This window comes from Amphiura filiformis, chromosome 8, assembly GCF_039555335.1.
Source record: "Amphiura filiformis chromosome 8, Afil_fr2py, whole genome shotgun sequence".
NCBI lineage: Eukaryota > Metazoa > Echinodermata > Ophiuroidea > Amphilepidida > Amphiuridae > Amphiura > Amphiura filiformis.
The window spans coordinates 29982168-30007463 of record NC_092635.1 but is presented as its reverse complement, the minus strand read 5'-3'; the positions used below and the strand labels follow the sequence as shown (position 1 = coordinate 30007463).

The 25296-nt window shown below is 37.3% G+C and overlaps 1 protein-coding gene across 1 annotated transcript in view; it reads right to left on the bottom strand.

The window, feature by feature from the left end:
- LOC140158928 (uncharacterized) overlaps positions 1-24106 on the bottom strand; it is a 31536-nt gene extending 7430 nt beyond the window's left edge. The window contains 6 exon segments of the mRNA XM_072182204.1: positions 33-154; positions 1190-3259; positions 3262-5030; positions 6268-6355; positions 9609-9741; positions 23507-24106. Coding sequence (XP_072038305.1) covers positions 66-154; positions 1190-3259; positions 3262-5030; positions 6268-6355; positions 9609-9741; positions 23507-23980 — 4623 coding nt within the window. The 5' untranslated portion in view covers positions 23981-24106 and the 3' untranslated portion in view covers positions 33-65.
- Positions 24107-25296: the final 1190 nt, after the last annotated feature.

The following is a 25296-nucleotide window of genomic DNA, read 5'->3' as shown; positions in this document are numbered from 1 at the left end:
AAGCAATAACTACTGTTAGAAATACAACTTACACAATGGAATTGGTTATCTGCCAATGTAATGGGTTATGTTGGTGGCATCGCATCTCTTCTGACTGAATACGGCGTACTGACTCCCGCCGCTGCTGCAGCTGCTGCTTGTTGACTGGCAATTACTACAGATACACAAAACAACAGGTACCAATTAACATTAGTAACTAATAACTGAATTATATATAACACAAAATATCTTCATAATCGGTTGGGAATACATGTTTAAACTGACACTGCCTATTTTACCACCTTGGTACTATTCTGTTTACCATCCTGAGCAACTTTGACTGATGTTACCATTTTATTCTGTTGTCATTATAAACATGGAATCAGATCATAGGAAATTAATAAAGTCGCAATCATGACAATCAGCTCAAACATGCAACAACATCACAATCAGGACAATAGTAATTGTGTATAATAAAGACAACAGTACACCACCAGCGGTGAAATTGAACTTAAGTTCTGAGGGACTATGACTAGCTGATGGATTTGATATGTGACACAATCTGGTCCATGCGGGCCAAAGGCGTCAAATTTGAAATTGAGATAAAGGCAAAAATATGGAAGTAATGAAATACATAAGAAAATAGACGTCACAAAACTTCATAACTTTAGAACCAAGTATGCTAGACCTTTGGTGTTTTCAGTATATGATAGCCTAATGTTTGTAGAAGATAAATGATTAAAGTAACTAAATTTTACAAAAATGCCTCCTTTGGCCCCCATGGACCAGACCATGTCACATATACAATTAAAATGTTGGTGTTAGTAGTAATTAGTACAAGATTAGACCCAAAGAGTACAAACTCAAAATTGCAGCATGCATAACCCTCATTACTGCTATGATACACTCACTATATTCAGGCATGGAGACCAAAATAGTGTACCACCAGCATTTATTTGCAAAATCCTGATATCAAATGATATTTTGCACCTTCAATCTTAGGCATTACAAAGGTTTGCTGCACATAACACTTGGCACATATTATCGGCACTGTAAATCAAAGTTTTGCAGGTGCCTGGCATCATAATCCATACCTACACTAGTTTGCTTTCTATGAGCGACTTATAAACATGGTGGAGTCGGAACTCTTTGGGTCTAATCTCAGTTGGTACTGACAAGATTTGTAGTAGACTTAAAGTTATTGACTTACCAAAAGGATCGTATGGTGGTAGTACTGTTGGAAAACCCACATGTGTATGCTGGTGTGTGTGCATGTGCTGATGAACCATTGGAGTTGAGTCTGTTCTGTCATGCTCTTTTGTTGAACTTGATGCTTCAGGGCTTTTTCTGGGCGATGTTGGTCTTCTCTGTGGTGAAGAAGTCCTTGATTTACTTGTATCTGGTGATCTTGATCTATCGTGTTTATGTGAATTATAGTATCTAGAAGCATGTTGTTGTAGTAAGTCTAAGGCTTTGGGTGGCGGTTCAGATGGTGATGGGCCTCTACTTGACGATGCTTGATGTGGGGAAATCGCTCTGCTGCGTTCAAACTCATGAATTTTCTCATCAGGAGATTTCCACATGGGACTCACCACTGATGGTGGTGGATAGTGACCGTGATGGCCTAAATATGCTTGGTATATAAGGGGGTTGACATGTTGATATGCTGGGTGGTTAGGATCAATAGGTATGGCCCCATAAGGGGTTTGATGCATGGGCACTGGTCCATATGGGGTATGCTGTAAATAGGCAGGATAATCTAACACCTTCCTGGAAGAACTTGACGACATAATACCTTTAGGATCTTTGCTCATAGGTGATGGACTTGGGGAGCCCCTAATCTTCCTTTCATCAGCTGGAGGACCTGGACTTCTGTTCTTTGGTGGGTTAAGTTGTGGGGACGGAGTTTTCCCCGATCTATGCCTTTCTTGTGACTCTTCACGTTCAGTTCTACTTTCTTTCTCCTTCTGACTACCGACATTTTCTGGATTAGCACGGCTCTCTTCGAGCTTGCGTCTTTGTTCTTCTTCGTATTTTTGCTGCTCCTGCACTTTCTGTTGGTAAATATAGTATTGTCTCATCTCCTCTTGATGTTGTTGGTGTATAAACGCTTTAGAACGTGGTATATGTACATCGTCCTGTGGACGTTCACTACTAACTTCTGCACTAGCTGCATTTTCGGCACCACCTTTGTTAAAGTCCAACTGTTTTCTTTTCAATTTCTCAGCACTAGATGGTCTATCAGTTTTACTCCTCTCCTGACCCATGTCAACAGGTCTTTTAGGAGGGGTTATTGGCTCAGTTTTAATTCTCGGTATTGTCCTTTCTTCTTGTGGTTTACTACTCCCAGTAGCAGGTGGTGCTTTATCTTTTGTGCTGCGCTCTCTATCCATTCGCTCTTTCTCTGACATTTGTCTTTGTTCTTGGCGAAACTGTTCATGCTGTTGCCTGTAATGATGATCTGTGTTTAGCAAATGCATATGATACTGCGGATCCATAACAAAACCAGCCGACATGTATGGTGGATATTGCCCAGGATAGGATTGCGTTGGAGGTCTATTATACCCTACCTCATTTGTAGCAGGTAGTCTTGGTGAACTAGTGTCTTTACGTGGTTTCTTTGCATCTGGCCCTTCAGTGTGGCTACCCTCTTTACCACCACTACCACCATCACCTTTGAATGGTGGCTGCACAAGAGGTGGAGCTACAGTTCTATGCGAATCCTGCTGGGCTTTTTGCAAGACATCAGGCATTCTTTCTCTGCCAACTTCTGACAACGGAGTGTACAAAGATTTGGAATGGATACGAGGCTCATCGCGCGGAGGGACTACTTTGGTTTGATTTCTTGATGCGTCTTGAAAGGAGTAGGGGTCACGCTCATTCAAAGCTTTTGATGGTGATACTTCAGTTTCATCGTTAGCATCAGATATATCTGAATAGGCTGCTGGGCTACGTGCCCGATCATCGTTTTGACTAATATCTGCGTCTTGTGAATTGGTATCAGTTTCTGCCAACAAATTGGCCTTGATTTGAGGCATAGGAAGTGTAGATTTTTCAACTTTAGAGTTCTCCTGGACAGGTTGTATAGGTTTTGTCGCCGTATGTGATGGCATTTGTGGTTGCACAGCGCCAACAGCACGCCCTGCTGTATTGACAACACTGCTAGTTGGTATCAGTTTTGGAATTTCAGGCATGTTTCCATGCATAGGCGGTCTGTTTTGAAATAGTGGCCTTACATCTTTTGACTGATCTTTTGGTGCCTGACCACTGGGGTCTGTTTAGGGACATCACCTGCATTGGTGACGCTAGGAGAGTTTCTTTCTGCATCTTCAGGTCCAATGCCTGATTGTGTGAGTGCTTGATGCAAGATACAGGTGTCTGGCAACACTGCTCCTGGTTGCTGAAGTGCTTGCTTTGGGACAGCCATGGGCAAGGCAATTGCAGGTGCGACCAGTTGCTGTTTTACGGCTGATCCTTGTACAGGTTGAACATTCTGCTTATTATTTACATTGCTGGAATCTTTACTTTCTTTGTCTTTGGCACATGAAGAGGACTTTTCCCTCTCCTTGTCTTTATCTTTTGACTTCTTTTTTGATTTGCTTTTCTTCTCCTTCCCATTCCCTTCACTCTGGACTGTTGGTTTGGGCTGAATTGGTTTCAGAGCTGGACTTATAGCTTGTTTGCCATTGGCAGGTGGCAATTTCAAGGGTTGAGTTGTTGCCGTGGTTACTGCACCTTTGGCAGCCATGTTGGCTGGTACAGCAACGAGTTGCGGTGGAGTAGGAGATGCTGTGACTGGACGGGTAGGTTTCACTTTACTACTAGGCACTTTGTCATGTTTACCCTTTTTACGATCACTAGACTTGCTCTTATCCTTCTCGGATCTTTTACTAGGTTTCTGAAATTCTTCCAAGTGCTCTGAACCTGGAAGAGCTGTGGTGTGTATAACGTCCTGCAACTTTGCTGGAGTAGTAATGGATTCTTTCGAAGGACTAGTTGCTGACATTTCTGCTATCGGACGGATAACACTAACATGTTTGTCTGAACCCAATGGTTCTGGAATACTATCAGAGTCCACGGCAGAGTTGAAATCAAATACCGACAGGTCCTTTTCTGTTGAGCCCTTCTTCTGCTTTCCACCAGATTTCTCTGACGAATCACCTTTTGATTTCGCAGGCATGGAATCTTTAGATTTGCCTACATTGCCATGTAACATTTTCGGACTAGTTTTATCTGATGCCAACTTGTGTCCTTTTTTGGTAGAACTGTCCTCTTTGCCACTGTGCAACAACTCTTTACCACGCTGTAATAAGTCCAGATTTGCAGCAGCAGCAGCATTGGCTGCAGCAGTTGCAGCAGCATTTGCTGCTGCAGTACTATACTGTAATTGCCGCTGTGTTTCTGTAATTGGTTCTGCTTGCACGGTAACAGCAGGTGAAGCTTTGGTATCATTACTGGAAGTATCTGAAGTCCTGTTTGAATCACTCCAATCTTTACTTTTTACACTGTCCATTTGTGTGGACATACAACTGCTCTCATCAGAGCTTGACTTGGTTTCACTATCTTGATCATCATCTTCATCGTCGTCATCAGGCTTATCGTCTTGGTGGGCGTGCTGACTGTGGTATCTAAGTCCGTTGATATGCTTGTATTTTTTGTTACAATTAGGTTCCGGGCATTCAATGAGTCCATTGCTATCCGGAATTGGATCCGATACTGCATTCTGCTTGGCACTACTTTTCAGTCTTTTCGCAGATTTAGAATCTTCCCCGGAACTTGCGCTTACTTCGGATGGACGGTGCTTGCGTTTCCCCTGTGGCTTATCCACTGGCGAGCTTCGGTTACTACCATTTGCACTTGCTCCTTTGCGGCCTTTTGGTTGGCTTGCTGCTTGGGCGTTACGTAGCTTACTGTGAATGGATGACCGCGTCTCGGTGAAATTGCTCATGTCATTGCTGTTGGTGTTGTTGTTGTTGGCACGTCCTCTCTTTGGTCTCCCACATGATTTTGTGGATCGGTTTTCAATGTCGCTGGTTGGAGAATCACAAAACCTGAAGATAAAATAACAAAGAAAATAAAAATACAAAAATGAATTATTAGTATACTGCACAACAAAAGCCTTACACTGCTTGACCATCATGATGGGATACACTCTACACTTTCAATCACACCAGTTTCACTGCCTGTACGTCTCTTTAAATGCAATGTTGCCCTCTTGTGAGCAACTACATTTGAATATAAAATGTCGCCCTCTCTTGCTCAGGTAACTCGACACCTTGTGCAGGAAGGAAGAAGAACAGATCAAGTACTCTGACACCAAATTTGTTATGATAAGCAATCCAGTACTGTTTACTTGAACGTGTTACCATGCATCATTACTGTGATGACTGCCAGATGTCAGAAAATACAGCAAACAAGGAAATTGATCAAAATTGCTGTGCAACAATTTAATGCTCGCTGTGGACAGGCACGGAACTGTGGTCAAATATTATAATGATTCCATGAAATGGCAAGAGATGTTCAGAGAGAGGGAGAGGTGCAATTGATTTCATGTTGACAAACTACAATGTTAAAATAATCCTATTTCCATTTATTGAACCATCAATCAGTAAGCAGTAAGCTGAAACACATGTTCCCATCTTAGCATGCATATTTTTACTTGTTCTTAATGATCAAAATATCCCAGATCAGAAAACACTTAATTAATCATTTGAAATGCTCACTTTCACTACTTTCAAATGTGTTTTAACACGGTACAAATTATTTAATATAACTTGCCAGGAATTTTCTTTTATGATGTTTTTGTTTTTCATACCCAAAAAACATGCAGAATAGTTTAGTCTCATGTACCTTGCCCAGGGTACCTTCCTCATGTTCATACAAACATTCACAAATTGCACATTTGGACTGACCTCACCATATTCCCACATGTGCGTTACTCACATCTGACAACATTTGACTTGATTTTCAAACCCATAACTGCCTAGCTCATACAGAAAACCTATTGTACAATCATATAATCTGTCACATATTTGCCCATGTTATCTTCTCTAGTAATACCCCACTCAATACTCCCCATTTCCAGGGCTGTTTCCTTGACTGCATACAGAGTACAGATCAAGTTCTTATCATAGGAGATTCTATTAGACTGTATTCTAGCTATCCAACCAACCAACCAGCCAACGAGATAAACAAGCCGGCTGTTTTATTTTTACCATCCAATCCCGCAGCCGGCTAGCTAGCTGGCTATGCAGGCAGCTAGCAAGTCTGTCAGTGTGTAATACATACCTAGGTGGGGCCCAATCGTGTCTGGTACAGTCCATAAGCGTCCCAACGTATGTCTTGTTTCTCCAGGTAACATTTACAACTAGCACACCTGCAGAAAGGTGAAAGACACAAGATAACAGAGAACATTTAGTGTGGAGAATTCCTGAAATTGTGACAAATAATATGCGAGTAAATGAACAAAAAAAAAACATTGCGATTTACTAGACAGAAAAGAAAAAAAAACCTCTGGGACAGAACCAGTTCTCTCCTTACCATCATACCATGGTTACAAATTTTAAAGTTGAAAGTATGATAATCATCATAATGAAGATATTTAAGTTTCCAAACCCATTCAAAATTCATTCTCATGTTAATTTGACATAATTTCAACAAAATTTGTTTTCCTACCCAATCCTACAATAATGATGATGAAATCATTTCATTTTTGTGTACATTTCAGCTAAACACTCATGGATAGCCATACCAAGATTTATAACAAAGCTATGCCAAAATGCATTGGTAAATAAACTGAGTGTCCTTCCACAAGATTTGGCCTGGTTCTGGGCCATTTAATATATTAAATAATGTAACAACAACACATTTTGACACGTTCCACAGTAATTTAGATAAACCTGAAATCCGGATAATCTTGAAAACAATTTGGTTGCTTTATTACCTGTATTAATGTACTTAATGTGCACAGGAAGGAACATGGGATGGTCACATGTATGCGACATTGCCTGTATTATCTTGTGTACAAGGCACAAACAAGCACCACGGATATGTGGATTGTGTGTGCATAATGCATTTCCATGATATAAATTGGCTAGCCTTGTTTGCTGACACTGCATACTCAACCACACAAGTTTTTTACCCACTAAAATATTTGCTCGCAAATATTTTCCCCAATTCTTGTACAACCAAAATGTTCACCTCATTGTTTGACACAAATAATGAAAAGATTTTAAGAATTTTTTGAACATGACCAACAAAAATTCCTATAATGGCACTGCTGATGCTGGTAAGCAACTATTTTTGTCCCAGTTTTGATGTCTGGTGACATTCTAATGGTACCAGTATGTTGACACAAACGATTTATTTGTCTGGGTTGTTAACATGGTGAATATCAATGGTCTAATCAGGGAAGTGGTATCACATATTTTATCATTACAGATAATCTGGATGTGATTCTATGTGCAACTATTGTCTCAACCAGCCAGCCCTACTCCTCCAATACCTATGCTCAGATTATGGAAATCAATTGTAATCTATCAGATCTTTAAAACTAATTTTGATTTTCTTGATTACTTTATTTTCATTTTCACACACCCTACATGTGCAACACCTGCACACACATAAATCACAAAGAAGTAAATCAAATTATGTGAATATTAAAGGTCATTTAGATTATATAGGCTAGGAGGTCATAATATATGTGGCACTTTCCTGACAAGCAAAAACATTTGCTTTCAACTTGTTCAATGGTGATCAACAGCAGCTTACAATATTCTAGAAATGAGAAAAAGGTACTTTTACTGAATTCCAATAATGTTTCTTTAAAAAATAGGACCAAAGAAAAATTTTTTTTACATAATTTCACTTTCTATTGAATTCTAATTGTTTTTTCAAGTGCAACACTGTCCTTCCCCACATTCCTGGGAATATAGAAACATAGACATGTTGGCTGTATTAAATGTGCAAACTGTTAACGCCTAGCTTGTGACATCCTGCAATTGAGGATCTACCCTGTTTCCTCATGTCATCAATTCAGTTATCTCAAATTCAGATCATTCCAAATGCAAGTATGTACATGTAGTCAAATGTAGTATGGTTTAATAACACTCTGGTGATGTTCTGATGTTCTTCCTAAGAATTGACTGGAAACAGAATAGAATAGGCCTGCAGTACCAATAAAATCCATTCAATTTAATGTTGTGTGAATCCATGACCTCTACTTTGTACCTACTAATAGATGAGGCTTAAATAACTAAAATGTGGATTGGTTATATATTTGGGCCTATCTTTTTCTTAAAGGAGTATTTCGTGATCCTAGCATCCTCTTTTTATGACATTTTTCAGTACATATCCACAAAAAAAAGCATATTCCCAAAATTTCAGTTGATTCCGATTTTGCGTTTGCGAGTTATGCATGATATGTGTATTACACTGCTCCATAGACAATACGTTGTAATTTCGTTCTGGTACACCAGAACGAAATTCAAATTCTGCGATATCTTTGCTAAACGAATTAATCTGCAAGAAATATTTTGTACATAAACATTATGTAGCCACTAGCCAGAGTATTCCAGTGATATAAAAATCTCAACTTTTTTTGAGAAAAGTGGGGGGATGAGGCTGTGGATCACGAAATGCCCTTTTTAACCATACATCCAGCTTATAATTATGTTGAAAGAACTTTAGTATTAGCCTACATCAAAGGCAGAAACACCATGTAGTATATTATGTCTTTCAATACAAGAGCTCCTTTCATATTTTTTGATTGTGTGATTTGTCCTTTTAAAGGGTGAAAAATATAAAGGAATATTCTGATCATCAAATGAGGCAGGATATGTTTATCTTAATCCAGGAAAAGGAATGGCAAAAAACATAAGCAGATTTATGATATTTTCATTCAATAATATCGCTAAAGCAGAACTAAATATATTTGCATTCAATTGAATGTGTTTTTTACACTATATTTCAAATATGGTATAATCATGATAAATGCCAAATGCACAATTGGTCACAGTTTGGTAAAGATGATTGAACTGTGGTTTACTGGAAATATCCACATACACTACAACCAAGCTAGAATCAGGACATGCTTCATGTAGCACTTCACCGCTCAAATGATTGGCAAATAATTTTGACACGGAATTGCAACTGAATCAAATTTTTATATTTTTATAGAACTGCAGGATACATCACTGCTCATTTTGACTGCCTTCTCAGCATAAAATTGGCAACAAATTATGAACAGGTCTGCATTTCACCTGTATTTATGTGTCAGTAATTAAAAGGGCATTTCGTGATCCACAGCATCATCCCCCCACTTTTCTCAAAAAAAGTTGAGATTTTTATATCACTGGAAACCTCTTGCTACATAATGTTTATGTACAAAATATTTCTTGCAGATTAATTCGTTTAGTAAAAATATCGTCAAATTTTAATTTCGTTCTGGTATACCAGAACGAAATTACAACAGTGGCCTGCATACCTCGCAAACACAAAATCGGAATCAACTCAAATTTTGGGAATAAGCTTTTTTCGTGGATTTCTACTGGAAAATGTCCTAGAAAGAGGATGCTGGGATCACGAAATCCTCCTTTAATGTTATTCGGACAATAATGAGCCGTACGTACCTTGATCAGTTTCATGCCACACTATTCCTTCCAAGTTAACGGAAGTTCCTGGTTCACATGGTCCTAAACATTCTGGTTCTGTTAATGTTCCTGCATCACTGGTTCCAACTGCTATAGAATTACTGACAGAAGCCTGTGAACAAAAGGAAACAAAGAATAGTATTAAAACAGAGAATAATATTGATATTGATGCACACTCCTAGAACCACATAGCCAATTAGAAAAGATATTAGAAAATATGCAGGGTCACTGAAAATGTCCTCTTTTTGTTATCAAATAAGAAGTACAAAAGGTGTATAAATTTGTAATCTAATCAATATGTAAAATGAAGTCTGACAATTGAAAAATCATGGAAATTTAATGCAGAATGCAGTTCATGTCTATATTTAAATTCTCATTGGGAATGATGCAATTAGTTGCAGAATATTTGAGTTTCATGAATTATTTTGTAGTAAGGGTTTACCACTTTAACAGGAATACTAACTTGAAAATGTGTGTTTCTATGATGAAATTAGGAAGTTGGTGATTATGAATAATTCAATTTTAATATAGCGCATTCTTTGGCTTAATTATGAATATCTTGACATTGGGACTTGTTGATATAATCACCTGTGTTCAATTACAGAGAAAACATAATTAATGAAAGGTCAAAATGTGTTTGCTTTCATAACTCTAATGATCCAGTGGTAACCTTGCTATAAAACAAAAAGATTAAAATCTCACAAACAGGGCTCATTTATGCTTTTGCATGGCATTACATTTTAAAATATGCATACTTATTTCAAAACAAAATAGCTTTAAAACGAGTTTTTGATAATTTATGGATCATTTTGCAGTGCATAAATCTTGGGACATCCTGCCCCTGCTGGAACTGCTGATCCATAAACGTCCTTATTCATTTTTCAACACAATCAAGTTCACAATGCAAGAAACATCCATGTAATCAATTGTTGGACACTGTATGACAATTGTGTAAATTTGAAACCAAAGTGTCTTTTCACACTGTAGATTATGAATAAAAGGCAGCAGTGTTTGTTGTTTTGGCAACAAAATCTAGTGGGCAGAAGACAAAAGAAGAAACAAACAAACAAACAAACAAGTTGGAAATTGACTACATTGTAATTTGTAAATTGTTTACCAGTATGTCATACTTGAATAACTTGATCCATAAAGATGACACGAGTACACTAGTACGTCCAGGCCTGTACCTGTACGCAGGATTTTTTGGGGGTGGGGTGCTGATTTTGAAAAGTGGATTTTTTGGGGGGGGGGTGATTTTGTGAAAAGTGGACTTTTCCTCATAATTTGGACCGTTCCAATCCCCCTGCGTATGTGCCTGCTAGGGTTTGTGATAGGAAGGAGGAATCAGCACCTCGGGTTTTCAAGCTTAGTTTTCAAGCTCCAAGAAGATGTAATTATGTATGCTAGTAAAATGTCCATTGCCTCAGGCCACCAATCTTTAACAAAGGAACCAAGGTTATTTACACCCTGTATTATGGTTGCCCTATTGTTGGTGTGAATGTCCTTTAGAGAACATTGTTTGTACAATTACACTATACAATGTGTTTTCAAACAGTCTGTGTGGTACTTTAGAATAAATATATTGTCAAGCAAGAAATCTTTGCATGCACAAAAATTTTGGCAAATTTCGGGAGTGCGGTTATGCCCGAAATGTTCACGCCTGCAAATATTTTTCTTCTATAGGCCTACATCGTAGATCTATATTGAAAAGTACAAATTCGCAAACAAAAATCACATCGCAGAAACATGTCCTTCCAAAGCGGCAAATTAAAGTGCCGTGAAAATATCATGCTTAATACAGTCTGAGGTGTTTTTGGTTGGGAACAATAATTACTAAATAGTATTGAATCCATTTGATTAACAATTCTAGCTAACCAAACCACAGTCAATGCAATTTTTATGGTATACTAATCTGTAGCCCCATCTATGTATAATAGTTCATGAAGTAAATTGCCTTTTGTCATGATCCATAGTTCAAATGATCTAATCTGACACTCTAACTATTCTCTCTACTGATCTATATAAAATTTATGCCAATCATTTCTACTGAATGACTGCTTCTCTGGGAACACCACATATCCAAAATGTGTAATTCATCAATATCACATTAAAATTGACAACAATTTCAGTTTAATGATTACATTTGCAACATCGTTTTAAAGCAAAAGCAGAAGATAGTGTGGAATGTGAAACATGAATGATACCAATCATAAATCAACAAGCCATAAATTATAAATCTGATCACAAAATTAAATCTGATATCGTTATTGATTTTCTGCTTTTAATCAGGGACATTAGTACCGCTGTAATCAAAATTAGTGTCTTGTGCTTTTAACTTGTAACACCATGTACCAAAAGTCAATCTCCAAACAATTATTTCCTATACTCGCCTATTGGCACGGATCTGCCATATCCAAGGAAGGAAAGTCTCAAACTGGCAATACATGCATGAAAGCAAGAATTACAATGTTTTAAAATTGTTATATGACTGGTACAATTCCCATTCATATATACTGCCCAGGTTATGCTGCCAGATCAACGCTCTCCTCACATAATTGGAGGAACTGTGCGATGGGCGAATACAAGCTGCAATTTGCACATTTATTTCTCTTATTGCACAGTTAACATTGTCTAGCAAGAACATTTTTTTTATCAGTTAACTTTGGTGTTTTGTTCTGAGTATTCTAAATAGTTTCATAACACTTCACAACCAAACCACACTCCTCATCATGAATCCCACAAGCCCTTTCACCAACATTGAACATAAAGATTGGGAAATTATGGGAAGGTCAGTTTGTTTGTTAGGTTCCTGGGTTTATAGGTTTCATTTTCCTTCCTGAATACTGTTATTGTGATTCTTGTTTGCACATATTATTATTCTGTAATTACACAATAATGATCATTGACTAGACTGTACATAGAGAAATAATTAGTTCTAGTTAAACTGTCACCTTTTTTGTAGTTTTGATATTCTGTTATTTGAAGCCACATTATTTCTTCAGGTCTACATTGTTCATGTGTGCACATTTCCACAGGTCTGTGAAATATTTGAAATTCCTTAAGAATTCACTGTGGGGTTTTAATATCTTTAGGAACAAACTGTGGATATAATCGGTAAATGGAATAAATGGTAGGGTATTCTATAACCAAACAATGTATGAATAAACTTAAGTAAACAAAGTGGCATTAGTACAAGATGATCAGATGAAGAATCAGATATACATATTGAGCTTTGAATCTTTCAAAATTTGATTTGTATCATAAGTTGAAAGGAAGAATTTTTATATTGAGAATGAAAAGACTGACACTTGTGTTAGCCAAGTTATTTTGAAACTGAATTTTCAACTGGAACCATTCAAAAATTTGAATGTATGTGTTATAGGGTCTTTGCTTTAATAAGTACCGTATAAAACAACAAAGAATGCAACTTTTTAAAATCTCTAGCCAAAATAATACCACACGTGGAAATGAATAGGCATGCACTATTTATGTGAGCTATCATGTCAACACTGAACTCGTATGAACCACGTTTGACCTCCTCATAGTACTAATAGCGGCAAGGCATCAGCCATCCATATCCCTGAACAGAGCAAACTGCTGAAAGCCTCAGCCTAGCAGCCAGTCCCGGCTTCCCTAGCGTAACCATACTAAATAAGAGTCAGCTTCCTGAAAAACAAGTTGGAGCAAAGTACCTAGAAAAAGCGAGCATTCAGAAGGGTTGAACCCATTTTGAATGGAGGCCTCACAATATTGAAAACTAGCCAGCAATCTACACTTACCAGCCTTGCTGCTTGCTCTAGTTTGAAGTGTTCAAGTCTCTTTTAGATTCAGGAGACATGCAGCAGAGTTAAGCTTAACTTGATATATCACAGGGACCATGTGTAACATTTGTAGAATCGTTGTGTCCAAATTGGAGGGCCAAAAGATGTGATGTGCTTGCCAAGTTCAAATGTTGTACACCTCATAGTTACAGAAAATAGAAGTCCCTGATTTTATAACCTTTTTTTAACTTGATGAGCAGCAATGAGCTGAACTTTTATATCGACTGATCAGGAGTAGAAAGACGGATGACTCTACATATGTATCTCTGCTCTGGTAACATGAAATTGTCTATAAACAAGTTTCATGCATCGTCAAAAAAAAAATCAAAATTGCAGAAAATGTGCTTTTACGTATCTTGTTGTATAAGTTGTATACACAATTTCTGTCAATCTGTTGAATACTCCGGGATTGATGATTAGCAGTTTTAGCATTCTTGTCAACTATTCATGCAATATGATTGCTTATTTACAAACAAGTCCAGGTATACTTTGTTTACATGCAGCTCTGTTGCTATGTAAATTTCACACTGCGGTGAATTTTCATTGTCAACGGATCCAATTGCTTCTTAACATGCATGACATAACATATATTTCACCTGAGGTATTTTACCTAGATATCAATTTGATTGAATTTTGAAAGGAAATACGACACTAAAATTTATAGCTAGTATCAGTACATAATATAATTTTTGTATGCATTATGTTCTTCTCTTATGTTGCTTGTTGTTATGTTGTGACATATTTGTTGGCAAATATCTTTATAAATATGCCTATCCCATATCATTTTATCTTTATAACTTCAACAAGGATGGGTGCAGGTTTTATTAGGGCATGGTGTCTGCCAAAGCTAGGGAAATTATGAAAAATAACCATGAATTCCAAATCTAATTTACCAATACCATGTAAACATACAGCGTGTTTATACTGAGCACCTCGCATTACCGCGAATTCACCTTCACCCGCATTTCAATCCTCTCGCATTCACTGGGTCGTTTCTACTGCGCTGTTAATGCAGGGTAACAATTCACTACCCACATATTTAGTGGGGAAGGCGGAAGTCCAGCAAATAGTTTTTGTGACCTTTCAAGGTCAAATTTTGAATGCTCACACTGTATTGTGATAGGCTAACTTCGGTGTCACCCGCAAAATCGTCACCCGTACTGTTTCTACTGCGAACGTATACGCAGATAACCACTATTAACCACCTCAATAGGTGGTTGACGGATTCACTCGCATTACCGCGCATTAACCTTCACCCGATCTGTTTCTACTGGGGCCGTTACCGCGTATTCCTTGCATCACCCCGAATTCACTCGAATTAACCCGCAACCGTCTGCTCAGTAGAAACACGCTGATAGACTGTAGTTACTTTCTAGAGTCTATGATGTAAACAATGGGACTCTACTGGGTGTGACCAGACCCGATCAACAGCCTGATCTCTCTCCTGGGTTTTCTTCATCGAAACTGTGATTTTGGCATAAAGAAAAAACTCATATTTTTCTCACTACATGTACATTGTATGTACCTCAGTAAAATTGATTTTGCTTGATCGCATCACATATTATTTTAATGGTATGGCCTCAATGTAACCACAGTAACAGAACATGACATAAATCAGGACCATGCCCCTTTAATTGGAAATGTATTGCTTTATTAATGGTAGGCCTCAATGTATCAAAAAGATAGCAAACAGAGCATGAAATAATCAGATACAACCCTTCAATAAATTGATTTTGTTATAAAACTTGTTTAGCTTAAAATTAATATGATTGATTGGATGAAGATGTGCTGGTCAGATGAGATGGAAACAATGAGGAAATTTGCATAGGATCCACACATGAGGAAATAGAGGTTCTATGAGCGTGTTTCTACAGAGCCAAATACCGCTTTGGAAACGGTATGGAACCGTTAATCACTCCTGTGGAAACAGCCTCCAACGCCTTTTTGCAACGCCTTTTCATCGCCAACGGAAACCTCGTTAGAGTAGGTTTTTGCCGTTGACGAAGCGGGTAGATTTTCTGTGGAAACAGACCTAAGCGGTAACTTGCCGATTATTCAGCAAAATGGCTGTTAATCAACATGTTAATTGGACAGACGACATGACAAAAACGTTAATAACAGCCTGGGCAACATAACAAGTCCAAACTATTATGTAAAGCCACAATTTATCCGTGATACGAAAAAACAGAAAAACTCACGGAATTCGGGGTTTGCTCACGGAAATTTGTAAATGCTACAAAATAGTGAAAAACTGTGTGAAATGTAAAACTTTCCTCTTGATTTGCAAAATATAACAAAAAAAAGTGATTATTTAGCAATAATCAACCATTAAACAATCCATTCTAGCATTAATTCTAGGCTTACGATGCAATATTCTGGCCATACTACCGGACAAAATACACTTTTAAAACATGTTTGTCATTCAGATTAAACGGTATGAACACGCTAACGGCAAAAACCTGTCTGTGGAAACAGCAGGTTAAACGGTAAGATAACGGTAAGATAGCGTTATCCATTTAGCGGTAACTTAGCGGTGCGCCTGTAGAAACACGCTCTATGACGTACTAATTACGTAAACATGGCATGGCTGAAGTTCTTTCAACTGGATATGTACATCAGAAAACAATATTCCATTTCAGTAACTTATTGCAGCACAATATTAAACCATAGTAGAGGATGTTGAAGGTTCCACATAAAGTAATGGACTTGATTATGTCATCATTATGGTATAGCATGCCTGTTCAATTCATTTGTACACATGTACAATCAATGTGTACCAAAAAGCATGCAAACATGATAGCTATGTCTCATACTAGCCCTTGGCAGTTTCAAAAACAAATGCGGAATGCTTTTTTTTTTATGTGCTAAGAAAAGTGAATGCATGCGGGAGCTTTGATATATATACAGACTTGAATTTCGCTGACAGTTTGGTCTTCACAGGAAATTTGTATAAACTTGTATTTCACAGGAAATATTAACATACATGTATGTAGGAATAAATGTTTTACAAAAATATGTTTTTGAAGGAAGTGCAAAGTTCGCCGCCATTGCAAACGCACTGCAGCCTCCTTGTGTTTTTAACTCCAAAAAAATTGGCAAATATTACCCATAATGCATCATGATTCTGGAATTGCAAACTGGCTTTCTTATTGATGTACAGTATTGATGTGTACCTAAAGCATGAAGAAGTCACATGAGCAGTACAGAATCACTGTATGCCAATCTGAGTGCACACACAAGGAAGTTACCACATGGTGTAAAGAAAAGTACAAATGATTTGGAAAATTACAGCCTAAAAGAAGAGAGCTCTTGGCCAAATAAGCTTATGCAAATTACATTCAAAGAAACCATTTCTAAAACATAAATACTTTGCAAACACCTGTCACAAGATCCAATGATCAAACATAACATTGTGTTTCTATTGATAAATTCCAACACAATAAAACCCTATTGACTTTCATTGAATTGGTCACTCTCCAATATGAAGTAGTAGCCCTTGGATATTTTCACCTCATTCTACTTTTCAAGGGAAGTGCCTTTCTTTGAGTGGAGTGCTTTTTTTGTTGGAAATTGAGCCTTAAAATAATCTAGAGAAAAAAGCCTTGATATTTGAGGTTTATAATAAACCATCATTTTATTGAATGAACAATGTTTGATCTCTAGTTTGAAATTTCTTGCAAGGTTTGAAGCAATCCTGCCACTCACCATCCATAAGAATAAATGAATGCTCCAGTCTTATTTAGGCTGCGTTCACATAGAAGTATACTATTCGGCTATACGGTGCACGTTTTACAGGTGCACTCGTATATAGTTCAATCGAGCAAGGCAATTTCATAGTACCGGGTCACATAAGGCTACGATCGCATAGAAGTATACTATTCGGGTATACGATGCACGTTTTGCAGGTGCACGCGTATAGATTAAATCAAGCAAGGTAATTTCATAGTACCGGGTCACATAAGAGCTATTCGAAAAGGCCGTATACCTGCGTATAGTATAGTATAGTGGGAATCGCGCGTGTTCGATTTTAGTGCAGCGTATACCGTCCAAATTTTAAAAACCTAAACCATATGTGGGCAAATTCATTAATTCTGCACATTATGCCACCTCATTGAATGCAATGTGACCTCAAGAAGTAAAGTTACAAGCATTTGTTAAGACGAAGAAAATGGGTAAACTGACATACACGCTATTCGCTATACGAAATACGCTCATTCGATCAGGCTGAGTTCACATAATATACTCCTTTATGAACTCAGTCTGATCGAATGAGCGTATTTCGTATAGCGAATACCGTATACTTCTATGTGAACTCAGCCTTAGGGCTCAACCGATTGGCATCCAATATCCGATATTATAATATTGGCCGATATCCGATCCATCAGTTTTCCATGCATTTATAATGGTTTGCATATTAAGGATAACAAACTGTAATTTTATCGTAATTTTTTCCCCATTTTTTTTTCAAATTAACCGTGAATGATCTTAGCACTTCAGAATAAGCCCAGTGGTTCTTCAAAGTCTCCGAAAACAAACAATTTTTTTGAATAAAAAAAAAATTACCAATAACCGATCAGATACCGATATCTAAAATATTGGGCAGATACAATCCGATCCGATAAGTTTGAACCCTCCTTTTTTGCTATTTCAATAAGACACAAACCATACAAATTTTCAGATTTTGTGAATGAAATTGGTTCCCTAGAGAACGCAATAAAGCATATTCATGTGAATGAAATTGGTTCCCCCTAGTCAACACAACAAAGCAATTCTCAAGTCACTAAACCTTCATGCAAGTCACCAGTTCATTTCAGTAGGTGTGCAAAAGTAGGGTTATTCCTTCATGTAATCAAAAGTAGACGTTAACAAAAATGAATCTTTTCTCTCTACAATATGAACCAATTTGAAATGTTTAAGGCCTACATTCTAAAGTAATATCATCGACGTTATCAATGCTAATCAATTGCTAATCAATCCAGTCTATAAAATCAATTGATTCTTTATCTACCCCAACATACATTTTTTCAAAAGCAGTTTCAAGAGGCTGATAGGCTTAAAAATTACCCAATTGCATAAGCAACAGGATGGGTGTACTACAATTAATGTGAATTATCCCCTGATAAGTGCTGATTTACCATACATACACAAAATATCATAAATGGATTTTTCATTCCAGCATACAGACAAACAAACAAGAAAAGCATCAAGTGGGCTGAAGGACTTGTCACAAGTATGCTTGTCTCAATAAATAACCATTTAACTATTGTAATCAATAAACTTATTTATCACAGACTCAGTCATGCAATGCCTCATTAATTTTCTTTCCACATTCCATGGTTGATAATTGCCAAGGTAGTACAGTGTGTGCTGCAAAATGGGCTACTCTTTGTTTAAGGGCTGGGGTATGAACGTTTAGACAGTATTTATTGTGGGACCTTAGAGCACATCAGACATATCGAATTGCATTCTGAAAAACGAAGAATGTCATTCTGATATCAAATAATTTTGATTTTTGAAATTGCAATTTAATACACATTTTATGGCAAATCATTAAAATTGATATTTTTGATATTTAACAGTACTTGAAGTAAACTTTATCAATCTGATCATTTATACTTAAAGTGTATGTAGATGGGTTGAAAAGCCGACGATCAATTGAAAATTTTGACCTTTCGTATTGAAGATATGGATTTTTTTTCCCAAAACACCAAAAAAAATTAGGTCTTTTTGGGAAAAAAATCCATATATGAAAGGTCAAAATTTTCAATTGACCGTCGGCTTTTCCTCCCTGCTACATACACTTTAAGAATATATCATTAGATTTATATAATTTACTTCTAGGACTGTTATATATCAAAAATTCGAAAAATATCAAATTTTTATAATTTGTCATAAAATTTGTATTATATTGTGATTTTCAAAAAATGAAAGTTATTTGATATCAGAAAGACATGCTTCATATTCAGAGTACAATTCGATAGGTCTGATGTGCTCTCATGTGCCACAAAAAATACTGTCGAAACGCAATAAACGCTCATTTTAGATCCCTTAATTCCAAAAGGGACATCTTTATTTCAATCACCTATATGCTTCCCATGTGGGTTATAGGCCATATATATGAATGCCTAAACAATATTTAGCACTAGGGGAAATAACAATGACAAAATTACAAAAAGACAAAATGAGGTGTTAAATGGATGAAAATTAAACACCAGACTTACTCCAAATTTTCTGGAGCCTAAAATTGATTAAGCACTAAGGGTGTAAAGCTCTATAAAAATAATTGTTGTAATACAATGTAGTAATACTATAGCCTAGGCTATAGGCCTACATATACTGGTAACTTCATGACTGAAGCCAAATTGACCATAATCTTTCTCTCTCATGATTGACCATACACACACTCTCAACTACTTCGTAACAAAAGCATGCCTTTATCATCAGACATCATCTACCTTTTGAAGTCAACCCTATCTGATCCTAAATGCAATGAGAAATGGCTTGCAATGCTATCAGCTACATTGATCTGCAGAGCAAATAGTTACTAGCAATACCTGAATAAAAATGTTAAAGCTTGCGCTCTCTGTCTCCTATGTATGCCAGCCCCTGGGCTAGGTTCTTTCTTCAACCTATGCTTCAACATGACGAGTCTATCATAACTGGGGGACTGGGGGTGTATTGCCTGTGTACCTGCCTGGCTTGTTGGCCAATCAACAGGTTATGTTACTTGTACAATGTTGTCATGAGTTGCCATTTTCATGTCTACAGGTGTTTTGCATTCCATGGTCGAATAGTAACAGAACACAGACTGTCATTTTTGCTTCCATACATAAAATCAATTTGTTTATGTCTCACATTTTTGAACAAGAATGAAAATGTATTATAGTATACAAATGTATTTAAGGATGTATGGGTGAATAAATGTATGTCATACTCGTAGTCAAGAGCCATTGGGCCATATCAGAAACACTAAAAATATTGAATGAAAATAATGAGTAACCGAATATTTTCTCATTTTGTTCATGTTCATGATCAGTCATGTGCATCATTTCCGATAATCATCATGATATCGAGGGCTTCAGCCAGAACTAGCCATGTCCATTGGTTTTCTCAATTACATGTTACTCATTTCGGTAACAAATGGTCAATGGACGGTTAACTGCCCTTCATAAATGCTTTGGGGTTTATGCATGGTCACTTGCATCTTGCATCTAACTAACTGTTCAAGTGACCATGCATATAATTTAATATAAGCCAATGGCCAAAGTATTGCATTTATTACGGAGGGCATAATGTTATCCATACATTTGCTGAAGTGAGTAACATCATAGACCATTAATGGTCTATGGTAACATGTAATTGAGAAAACAAATGGACATAGCTAGTTCTGGCTCTTTGCCCTTGAAATGTCCATTCAATCACAGATATTGGAATCAATGCAGCAGGAAACAATAAAATAGGTCATGAAATCTTGATACATGTACCTTTTCATGAATAAATCAGGTCACAGCATTATATGTGTGGCCACAGAGAATTGTGCCAAAAACTGGCGATGACCTTCCATCCAGATCTGTCTGCAGATAATGAACAAGTCAACTTCCTAGGCAGGTAGACTACTCCCTATTTCCTCAATTATACTGTAGGCTTACCTACTGCATTCCATGGCAAAGAGGTCAATCATCTTTTGTCTGCACCCCCCCCCCTCCGAACAAAAATATTTTCTGGATTTGTATGGGGTCCTATATAGATGGGAGCATCCTAACTTCAAACACAAAATGTATCAAATTTTAAAACAACACACATTGCATATAAAACAATATAGGGGCCAACATGTTTTTACGTCAACTAAAATTTCATGACATTGTATTATTTATTTATGAATATTTTAACATTTAGTGCTTTTCAATTATTTTGATTTCTTCCCCCTTCCTTGTTTCAAAACTATATGTCACTGCTCTTTGTGGCACAACTTCACAGTCACACAAGTATTGACGTTTATAGATTTCAGAGAAAGTAAGGAAACTAGAATTACAGTGTTAAGGTTAGCCGAGAGTTTTTCATGCGCTTGATTTCAGAGGGGCGTAAGTTCATAACAGAAACAGTCATGCAGAAAATGAACAAGCGTACCGGGGACGTAGGCCTACTTACAATAGAATATCGATCCACGGTCAAGACATGAACAGGCTATGAAACTTGGCTTAGCTCGTGCCCGGAGCTCGGATGCCGGGGTGGCACAAGCCGCCGCAATTTTCACAAGGATTTTATAAATTTTAAAATTGATTGGGGTAACTTCGTCAAGCTATGCCCTGGAAAATGTGTTGATTTTGAATTTATAGCCTTGATATCTTTGATGAAATCAATGCTGCTATTCCCCTGATTACAATGTAAGGGTAGGCAACAACAAAAATATCAAAAAGCAATTATTTGTAAATCGAATTTGGGATGAAAATCAACAAAACAGACTTAGCAGGCCTACAAATTTCTGAATTATATAAAGTGAAAAACAATCAATCACGATTCACAGCACTCAGCGAATCAATCAAATAAAACTAAAAAGAAAGGAGCAAGAAAGAATAAAGAAAAAAAAAAAAGAGAAAGAAAGAGAGAGAAAGAAAATGAACGAAAAAGAAAGAAAGAAAGAAAGAAAGAAATGAAAAAAAAAGAAATGAAAAAAGAAAGGGAGAAAGAAAAGAGGAAAGAAAGGAAGTAAAAATGAGAAAAGAGAAAAAAGAAAGAAAATTCAGCCACACGGAGACTCGAACCCACAAAAATAGTTCATACTAGTTTCCCAGTCCAACGCTCTATCCACTCGGCCATAGATCAACTTACGCAATTGACTGTTCTCAAAGCGGATGATAACTATAATTGGATGCAATAATTTACATGATTACAATCGCGTCCGCATTATGGCTCTTAGAATAAACACGCATGTCGGCGCTGAAATTTTGAACGAACTGATGGAGGAAAACCTCGTTTTTGCAAAACTAGCTTCAATTTGGAGTGAAAATCAAATGGAATAGCAATTGGCAGAATGTTGAGAAATAATGTAGGTATTCAGATGTCTAAATTAACGTCTCAGTAATCAAGATATCGATAATTTCACAAACCAGCTTTTTCTCAAGCAAATTCTCCAAAATTTCCCCCAAAACGGGCTTTTAAAATTTAATCGGTACTGTATTTGGTTCTTCCCCATGGCAACAGTGTTTCGTTGAGCGGGTTGTAATACAATACGTAAGAGAAGAAAACGATCGCGCGGTGGGGAGTTATACGGAGGGCACATTTGAAAAAAACCTCATGGAGCGTGTTTTTGATCTTGTGAACATGGTGGGTAAAAATGCTTTAAACGAAGGATTTTCAAATTTATTCTAATAATTTGTATATAACACACACAAAAATGTTAAGCTACATCCAATGCACCAACATTTCACTCGCTGCGATATTTGATTACTGAGAAAACTCTGTTTTAGAGAACAACTTTATACGTCTTTTATACGTTTTTTATACGTCTCTTTGTGTAACCTTAAGTAGGTCCTTCACACTTCTTTGAGGTGAAAATAAGCCTGGATTATGTGGTCTAAGGCCAAGTACTGTATCAATATTCCTAACAGGAAAGAGACCTTTGTCAGCCCAATAATTATCTTTGATCTTGGGCTTGAATGCAATAGCAGATAATAGGCCATTGATTTCCCACTGTTCTGGCAATGATAATAAGATTACTTTTTCCACCAGTTAATGGGTGATCTGCAAACACACTCAACAGGTGATTATGAACACAACAAAATTGAAAGGACCATAAACAAAATAACCCAAAATGTTGTCTTTCAAAAGACACTTTTCAGTTGAAATAACTTTTCATGACCTCTATTTTTTCCTTTCAATTTATGATTAATACTTGGACCCTACAGTGCATAGAAAAGTAAGAAAACAAATCACTAAAATGTCCCAACTTTTTTGTTGTATCTGGTTCTCAAATTCTGTTGAATCATAGGTATTTGAGTTGAATTTATACTACAGGGTGTCCCAAGTGATGATTTAAAGTGCTAAACAAATTCTTACCTTTTCGCCTCTCTTCTTTCCACCATATTTTTTTGCACCGCCATCACCACCTTTCTTCCCTGTCGGCTCCTTTCCTTCTTTCTCTTCTTTCTTCGTCCTCCCACCAACACCACTGCTGGCTGTTTCCTTCTCTTTCTTGCACACATTAGTCTGATTTTTATGATCCACAGGTTTAATCCTACATATATTATTATCCATAGCTGGTGTGTCCTTTTCCTGTGATTGTACACTAGTGGTACTATATTTCCCATGGTGTAGGCCTATACTATCCCCTGCACAAGACAGTGATATAGATCCTTTGGTACTGTTGTTCATATTCCGATCTATGTGTTTTCCTGTAGCACTCAACTCAGGCTTATGTGGTGGGCCACCGCTAGCATTCACACTACTTCCACTATTCACACTACGCCCACTGCCTTTTGAGACTTTCTCCTCTTTCACCATTGCTGCTGGTGAAGCACGTCCAGATGACATGCAACTTTCATCGTTACTAAGCAAACTATTGTCTTGTTTACGAGGTAAGCGCCCTCCAACGACCCCTTACCAGTGGGAGTCACTGCAGTATTTGTACTCACTTTCCTTTTATCTTCATTTTGCCAATTCTCAAGGGACTGGAATCAACCGAGGTTCCACCACCGCCATTACTGCCTCCTGCACCACTGCCATCTTGTCGGTCCTTTTCCAAATCAGCGTCTAGGTCAATGATCAGATTTCCAAGACCAATTTCCCACTCTTCGCTGCTATCATACTGAGGCGATACATGTGTCGACTCCTCTTTGTCAGTATTCGTAGCAACTGAGTCCATTTTGATGTGACAAAGATGGGACGGAAAAGTACCTCCTTCCTGCGCAGTGTCTGGCCCAACCTCGGTATTTCCTTCCCCGGGTTTACAGCTAGCTAGCTAGACCAGACATGGGGCGTAGTATTATAAACACACAGTACTAATATTGGTTGTTGTAGGCATCATTCTTAAATCTGTAACAGGAAAAAATAAGACAAGAAACAAATCTTTGTAAGCTATATTATATGACAAGAAAACTTCAAGATGTATCTCATTCACATCATTTATGGCACTGCATTACAACAAAGCATGTAGCTTTTCCATATATTCCAAGATTCCAATTCCAAGTTTGATATAAATAATACATGGTAATTAATATAGCTTGTTTACACATATAATTTTCATTATGCCGAATGTACAGCAATAAATAATGTGTCTGTTACAAACAAAGTCAACAGCATCTTTGCATAGTGGCTAGAAAAATCCAATTCAATCCTTACTGAACTAATTTTATTCCAAGAACTCCATGCACAGATGCGATCTGGTAAACACATGTGGTATGGTATACATCAGTAAAATGGCATGAACAATGGGACATCCTTCACTGCCAGCAGCCAACACTAGAATGATTGGCTCTCTGCATTTGCAAACAGTGCACTGTACAGTTCATAAAAGACTGAGCCAGTGACCCAACCAACTCAAGGTGCAGAAACCACAGGCCAATTCTATGGTACACAAAGCCTGATAAGGATCTCTGCTATTACTAATCCTATTTGAGTAGCCAAGTAAAGTAACAGCACACAGCAGCTCTCCACAATGAATTATGTTCCACATTGATTTTCCAATAAAGCAGGATGTTGAGAGCTAAAGAAAGTGACAAAACATATCACTCTGTACTGACTACACAAGATAATCATGATACAAAATGGTCCAGCAACTGTGTGTATGCAGTAATGACCAACTCAACTAATCATACACACCACAAGCTCACCCCAGTGTGATTTTCAGT